Genomic DNA, 7,965 nt, shown 5'->3' on the forward strand with positions numbered 1-7,965 from the left:
TATTTCCGTCCGCAGATTGATCCATGCTGGAAAAACTCTTCAGTTAGTTTCCGATAGTAAGATCACTTTTTAGTATTGATCAGTTCTTGATCGATGAGATGAGGCTGTCAGACTGAGCAGCGCGGAGAAGTACACGGTGCTTTGAACAGCATGAGCGCGCGTCTCAAATCCTAGTACGCGGACTATCTAGTGAACAGCGTTTTTGGCCATTGCGCGCGTCTGTGACGTATGAGTGTGCTGTCTAGATAGGGCGGTCATTAGACATTGACATTCCTCTGACATTCAGCGTGGTGTGTGAGAGTGAAACGAGCGTGAAACGACTAGCTGAGAGCGTCCAGAAGCAGCTGTGAACAATCTGTGTGAGATTTCAGGTTGTTTTCTCCACACGTAAGATAAGTGTGAGAATTAGCCTATGCAATCTTTCGTGGAGAGACATTTTAAAATTAATTTCTTTAGGAAGGGACGCATCAGTTCAGTTCCAAACTGTCAAGCGTCATCTTTTCGGCAATAGGCTACGTAAATTCGACAAATAATGCCAGTATTAATGTATTCGTCTATGCTTCATTCGATGACAATAACGAAAAGTGATTAAAGCAAAGGATTCCCGCTATGTTTACCTCCTTCGAATGCGTAATTGTAACTTTTGTGCTTAGTTAAATGTTTGAAAACCAATGTATTATACTTATTACATGTATTATATACACCAAACGACCCCTAAACCATGTTCTGATTGTCCCCCATCGACAGAACGTTATAATCCCATATGCCTAGAAGCAGAAATACATTCTGTATGTAAAGATTGAGTTGTAATCTACCGCCCCCTATTGACCACATGAGAACAATACACATCTATGAGACACGATTTTAATTGACTGATTTTATTTATATTTATCAAGGAAACTCAAGACATTTACAAAGATCACGTCCATATTGATAATGCTAACAAATGTGACTATTATGATACATATGCAATACACTAAAACCTTGCCCATTCAAGTTACACATTATTTTCGTTATTTTCACGTTATGCAGTTAACACAAGTACAATCAATAGAGAACTAAAGAGCAAAACGTCACGAACCCTAAACCAAAAAACAAGCACAATAAATATAAACGAGAAGAGAGCAGTGTGTGATCTATACAGAGGACTGATGCAGTCAACTGAAACAGCCTCTCTTAGAGAGGAGCTATAGCAAAAAGCAAGAGAATCCCTTTTTGGTTTATTTCTTGCTCTTCCTGATCGAGTCTAAAAAAGGGTGTTTGATGGCTTCGTCCAGGGTGATCCGCTTGGTGACGTCATATTCAAGCATCCTCTCTATGAGATCAAACAGCTGTGCATGGTCAGAGCTACTGGAGACCAAGTATTGCTGCAAGAAATTAAAAACCGATTAGCATTTCTGAAGTTGTTTGTTTCTAGAAGTCTTAACAGCTTCATGTAAAAACAAAACCCTCAACTGACCAAAAACCAACTTGAGTTGTAAAACAATTTTAAGAATGAAAAACTTACTCTCAGCGGCTTGCACTGCTTTCTAACATAACGTCCAGAGGAGCTGTGAACATCCCAGTCCAGCTTATCATGGTGAACATATCTCTTCTTCCTGCATACAGAAAAAAAAAATGAATTTTGATTGTTTTCATACAGTAACATGAGAATGTGAAATCAAAGCTAACATCAGACAAAAGTTCAAATAAAAGTCTAGCAATTTCTCCACAAAAGATCAAACTAAGAAATAATTAAGAAAATGCTTTTAAGAAACTACAAACAAGATTTTGCCTCATTTTTCAATTTATGAATTTTCAGGATTTCTACAACAATTTCACTCAGGAAGAGAAATTTCTGATCATATATGCAGAGTTCAGTATATTATAGAGTGTAACTAAATCAATTTGAATAATTGTAGAACATGTAGATTTTTTTCTATTTACATGATTTTTTTCCCCCAGAGCTACACTACCAGGCAAAAATTAATGTTTCTTCTGCTCACCAAGTCTGCATTTATTTAATCCAAAGTTAAGCAAAAACAGTAAAACTGTGACATTTTTACCAATTAAAATAACTTTTCTATTTCTATAGAATCTAATTTATTCCTGTGATCAAAGCTAAATTTTCAGCATCATTACTCCAGTCTTCAGTATCACATGATCCTTCAAAAATCATTTTAAGAAACATACAACATTCATGAAACATACTATCATCAATATTTAAAACAGTCAAGTAAATTTTTTTCAGGATTCTTTAATGAACAAAGAGTTTGTTTTTTTGGGGGGGAATACATTATAGAAATTAAAATTCAGCAAGGATGTTTTAAACTGATTAAAAGTGATAGACATTTATAATATTACAAATGATTTTTATTTCAGACAAATTATGTTCTTCTGAACTTTCTGTTCATCAAAAAAATATTTTTTCAGCCGTTTTTAACATTATAGTAATATTTTTGAGCAGCAAATCAGAATATTAGAATGATTTCTGAAGGATCACGTGACTGGAATAACGATGCTAAAAATTCAGCTCTGAAATCACAGGAATAAATTACATTTTAAAAAAATATTCAAATACAAAACATTTATTTTAAATAGTAAAAATAGATTCCTTCAAAATACATTCAAAAATGTCGTTTTTGCTGTAATTCACTGTTAGTGTAAATTAGTGTTAAAATACCTCATATTGCCACAAACCCTGCGAAAACGCAGCAATTAAATATTTAATACAAACATTAAAATTACCTTGTTTTCTGCAGCATGTGTGTTGGTATGGGACCCAGCACTCGCTCCATCATGGCCAGATGCTCTTTACTATCATGTGTCTGTAATTTCAAAAACCAAACTACTAAATAAGTGCTGAATCAACAAGCCATTTTGAGTTAAAGTAGTTTGAAGATAATGACCTGAAACAGAGTCGATCCCAGATAATACTCGATAAGAATGCAACCCACACTCCAAACGTCACAGGAATGACTCCAGCCCAGATCTGATAGAAACAGACGGATATCTCTGTTATAGCTCATAATATATGCAATCATAGCAAGTGTGTTTATTGTACCTCAGAATGTATAAATAAATACAATGTATCCATAACTGCTTACCCAGAATAACCTCTGGAGCTCGGTAATGCCGTGTGGACACCACAGAAGTGTGATGCTCATGTTCGTATGTTGCATTCCCAAAATCAACTACTTTCACATCGGGATTCTTCAGAGTCCTCTCATCCCTCTTCTACAATTTTAAACATCACAATTAATTAATGCACAATACATGGAGACAGATCACATCTGAATCAATGCTGTTTATGTAATAAACCCTAATGAAATCACAAAGGCACAAAACTTTATACTATAAAATATTATTCATAGTACATGAATAATAACTAAAACAGCACTGGTCTGAATAAAGTCAATGTTTCTCCTTACCATTTTTGGATTGTACTTGATGTCATACTCTGAATTAATGAAGAGGATGTTCTCTGGTTTCAGGTCAGTGTGTGTCAGCTTATTCTTGTGAAGAACTAAGACACAAAGAAACGCAACAGATTACATCAATGTTTAGTCCAAAATACACACCGAAAAAACTGCATTTAAACAAGAGCAGTGACTCACATCTGACTGCTCTGATGATCTGGTAGGCCATGTGCCTGATGTGGTTGATAGAGAAGGGCTGAAAGCTATTTTCCTTTAGAAAATCATACGTACTCAAGCCCAGCAGCTCAAAAGCGATGCAGATGTGCCCGTGGTGATCAAACCAGTCATACATCCGCACACAAGCACTGGAGAAAGAAAATATGGATATGAAATACTGCATTGCTAATATGTGGTCTGGACTTCTATACAGCCAAGAGGCTGTACATTTCAAATTAAGTTGGATATATTACACAGCCATGCTTCATGGAGGCATTAATTACTTAAGATTTTTCTGATCTGCTTTTGCAGGCACTTACTATCGTCTGTCACAGTCAAGTGAGTTAATCTGCTCCAGCACCTCAACCTCAGACAGAGCCGCATCACGATAGCGATCAATGTTTTTAATGATCTTCAGCGCAATGCGAGCTCCTCCCCTGCAACAACACCACACAGTAATATCATTAACACACAAGAAAACACAAAAATGCCTACATTTATTATCAGACACCTAAAGGGATAGTTCACCCCCACAAAAATTAAATTCGGTCATTAATTACTCAACCTCATGTCAATCCAAACCCGTCCAACCTTTGTTCATCTTTGGAACACATATTAAGATATTTTATCAAATCTGAGGGTTCTCTGACTAGGGATGCACAATATTACCGGAATCGACCGATAATGGCTATGAATGTAAATATCGGCATTGGCCCGATATGAAAAATGATGCCGATATGTCCTGCCGATAAGAGGAATAGCTCACGTGCTCAGGGTGTGCTAGCGATTAGATCATATCAGCAGTGTGGTTCATTCTTTAAGCAAAGTTTTACCTGAAGGATTACATTAACTTTTTTCAGATCACTGCATATAATCTGAGAATGCACGTACAAAATGACACATTCGGTGTGGTAGAGTAAACCGTAATAGCATGTGCAGTGGCAGCAGCGGCAGCCTACCCTGGGTCCCAATACCATTTGGTAAGGAGGTTTTAATTCCGTAGGGGGTGCTATTGGGCTACTTCTAATAAAATTCAAGTAAAAAACACAATATTTAGACTGTTTCTGATTACATTAATAAGTAACTGATGTCATAATATGAGTATTACTTTGACTAAGCACTAAAAGCTCTCAGATGACATCAAAAATATCTTAATTTGTGTTCTGAAGATGAACGAAGGTCTTACGAGTTTGGAACGACATGAGGGTGAGTAATTAATGGCAATTTCCTTCCTTTAATCAACCCAAGCATTTTTTTCAAAATAACCAACATTTAAAGCTAACATTTTTTTTTCTTGAAGGACTAGTGAAAAATGAAAATTTGCTGAAAATGTATTGACCCTCAGTCCAATCAAGATGTAAATGAGTTTGTTTCTACATCAGAACAAATTTAGAGAAATTTAACATATCACTTGCTCACCAATGGACCTCTGTAGTAAATGGGTGTCAGAATGAGAGTCCAAACAGCTGATAAAAAAAAATAATAAAAAAAAAAATCTCCACTCCATCAAGACACTTTGATCTGTGCATATTTCTTTCCTGATTCATACAGAACAACTTTCTTACTGGAGAAAGCAAGATTATGGAAAGAGGACTTTGATAGACTGGAGTCGTGTGGATTACCTATGGATTATTGTGAAGTTTTTAAATCAGCTTTTTGGACTCTCGTTCTGATGGCATCCATACACTACAAAGAATCCATTGGTAAGCAACTGCCAAATCTAATCAAATAAAGAAACATATCTACATTTTGGGTGGCCTACAGGTCAATTTTGATCAAATTTTTCATTTTTGGGAGAACTATTCCTTTAAATTGAACAATCCATACACCTTTTTTTTTTTTTTTTTTTTTTTTTTTACATTTTTTGTCCCTGTAATTCTTAATCAAAATAAAACAGCATATGTATTTTTTAAGATTGTAACAATACCAAAATCTCACAATAATACCTTGATATAAAGTCCACGATACAATATTTATAGTAATATTTTTTTTTAAAGACAAATTAAAATTTTGTACATCAAGTTAAATTATTCTATCAAATACACTTTGAGAGTTCAAAATTAAGAGCTTTAACCCATGTACTTAACTAAGAAAATTTAAGTCAGCAAACAGTCAGTGAATTGACTTGTACCTGAACTTTAAAGGGGACTCAACCCTCTAATTAGTTATGGTATACTAAGTCTAAATTACATTCACACTGGTGTTTTAGGAAACCAAACAAATTAGATAATAATAACAACAACAATAATAATATTCCTATTACAGTAACAGGCATACATTGTAAAACAATTGCACTGTAAAATTAAATTTAATAAGTATATTACTTTTGCTTTACACTACAGTAGTAAAATTACAATATTTCTTTCCTAATTTCTACACTTGTAAGAGGTTTTGAATTTGGACTGCAGTAACTTTATCCATTTAAACACTAGCTTAGCTGTCAGCAATTCATACTGCACTTTTAAGCATTTATTTTGATGGCAAATTCCAGCTTCACTCAAAACAGGCTTACAAAAATGTGCCTTACTACAAATCTAGTGAAATGACATAATCACCTGCCCATTAATACGTTGAAAGTTTAAATATTTTAAGAATCTACACATTTTGATCAGAACACCTATCGTTTCATAATGTGACCACTATGATGTCGAGACAGTTTTGCTCAATATCGTGACACCATGATATTGATAATACCATTACATTTCCAGTATTTGTAATAATCAGTTTCACTTTAATGTACACCACAATGCAAGAAAAGATTTGTTGCTTTTTCCATTTTCCATTGCAACCTTTAAATATCAGTTTTGAAAAGTGATATTAATTATTAAAAACACAAATGCAATAAATTGGCAAGAAGACTTACTTTTCATGATCAATGCACTCCACCACTTTGCCAAAGGCTCCCTCTCCAAGTGTGCACACAACCTCATCTAAGGGTTTAAAGAAAGCATGTTAGAAACATGAAATTGCCACAATTGTTCATCAAACCATTTCAAAAGAATTCGCTGCGTTTTGGAACACTCAACTTAGAAAAGCAATGCATAAATAAATAATCGACGAACATAAGACAATACTAGACTGGTGATACACACATCAGGATAAGTCTAAGTTGTTCTGTCACAACTGCATTTATCAGGACCCCAAAATTAGCGTGTAAAATTAGTCTGACCCCAAAACAGAAAATAAACAGTGAAAGAAATGAAAAGATACAGAAGAGAGACAGAAAAGTGTGTATTCTATACATCTTGCTCTCAGCATGTCTCCACTGTGATAGATCAGGTGCCCCTCCTCATCATCCTCAATACTCCTGGATCTTTTCCTGCGATGGCTCCTCTGGGGTTTCGGACCACCGCCATCATCATCATGATCACCACCATCATTAACCCAAGAGAATCGGGGGGGACCAGAACGCGCCATTCATTCAATCACGAGTGGGGGGGAAGTGATTCGGCCCATTCAGATACCCGCAGCAGCCAGGCCCGGCCACAGGGAGCAGCCAACGCAAATTCAGCCCACGAGATACACACAGGGGCCCACCACATCGTGTGTGTTACAGAAGAAAAACAATGGCAACATATTTTCAGTTGAGATACTTTCTCAGACCAGTAAGTAGACAATTATAACAATTCATCATTGAAAAACATTCTAGATTTTTATCCCCCCTTCATGAATGAGCTTTATGCGCTGTGGAGATCAAACTAACGTTCTATATCTTGAGTAAGAACCCTCTTATTATGTCATAATTTTAGCGTAATAATTTCATCCAACATTCTTCCTGTCATTCATTCAGACAATACTGGAAATGAGGAACTCCCACAGTGCATATAACAAGAAAGAAGGCACAGAAAGCACACATTTGCCATGGCAATGGGAGACAGACAGTGGTCATACCGGGTCAGAGTGATGGTGCGAGCGTTGGCGCCGGTGTCTGTGCCGGCTGCTCCGTCTGCTGTTGCCAGAGGATTTGCTGTAATGGTGCCAGTCTCTGTCACGATCCCGGCCTCGATCTCTCTCACGGCATCTGGATCTGTCCCGGTCTCGATCTCTCTCCTTGTCTTTACAGGCACCTCGGCTGTCATCCTCATGGTCTCTGAATACAGCTCGCCTGTCTTTAGATTCCAGTCTTTCATTTGAGTTCCTAGTCTCAAGGTAATGCCTATAAAGAAAATGCAACTTTTTAAAAATAATAATAAAAGATATTTTCAACACATGCAAAATAGCTCTTTATCCAACATAATGCTCATTAAAATGCAACAAAAACCAATGGGTATAATTAAACTAATTTGAATATATATATATATATATATATATATATATATATATATATATATATATATATATATATATATAT

At 35.7% G+C, this 7,965-nt stretch overlaps 1 protein-coding gene across 3 annotated transcripts; it reads right to left on the bottom strand.

The window, feature by feature from the left end:
• Positions 1 to 862: 862 nt before the first annotated feature.
• clk4a (CDC-like kinase 4a) lies at positions 863 to 7,648 on the bottom strand. Of its 3 annotated transcripts, XM_073820751.1 has the most exons (11): positions 7,506 to 7,640; positions 6,857 to 6,947; positions 6,478 to 6,544; positions 3,935 to 4,051; positions 3,597 to 3,763; positions 3,411 to 3,505; positions 3,087 to 3,216; positions 2,889 to 2,971; positions 2,728 to 2,807; positions 1,508 to 1,598; positions 863 to 1,367 (listed from the first exon to the last, which is right to left on the bottom strand). In XM_073820751.1, exons 2-11 carry the CDS (start codon positions 6,870 to 6,872, stop codon positions 1,221 to 1,223), a joined length of 993 nt encoding a protein of 330 aa, XP_073676852.1. In that variant the 5' UTR covers positions 6,873 to 6,947; positions 7,506 to 7,640; the 3' UTR covers positions 863 to 1,220. The 3 variants fall into 3 exon arrangements, with proteins under 3 accessions (XP_073676852.1, XP_073676851.1, XP_073676853.1); XM_073820750.1 differs by having other exon boundaries at positions 6,857 to 7,648; XM_073820752.1 differs by lacking the exon at positions 6,857 to 6,947 and having other exon boundaries at positions 7,506 to 7,646.
• Between the last annotated feature and the right edge of the window lie 317 nt (positions 7,649 to 7,965).

Source organism: Garra rufa, chromosome 16 (genome assembly GCF_049309525.1).
Source record: "Garra rufa chromosome 16, GarRuf1.0, whole genome shotgun sequence".
Classification (NCBI taxonomy): domain Eukaryota; kingdom Metazoa; phylum Chordata; class Actinopteri; order Cypriniformes; family Cyprinidae; genus Garra; species Garra rufa.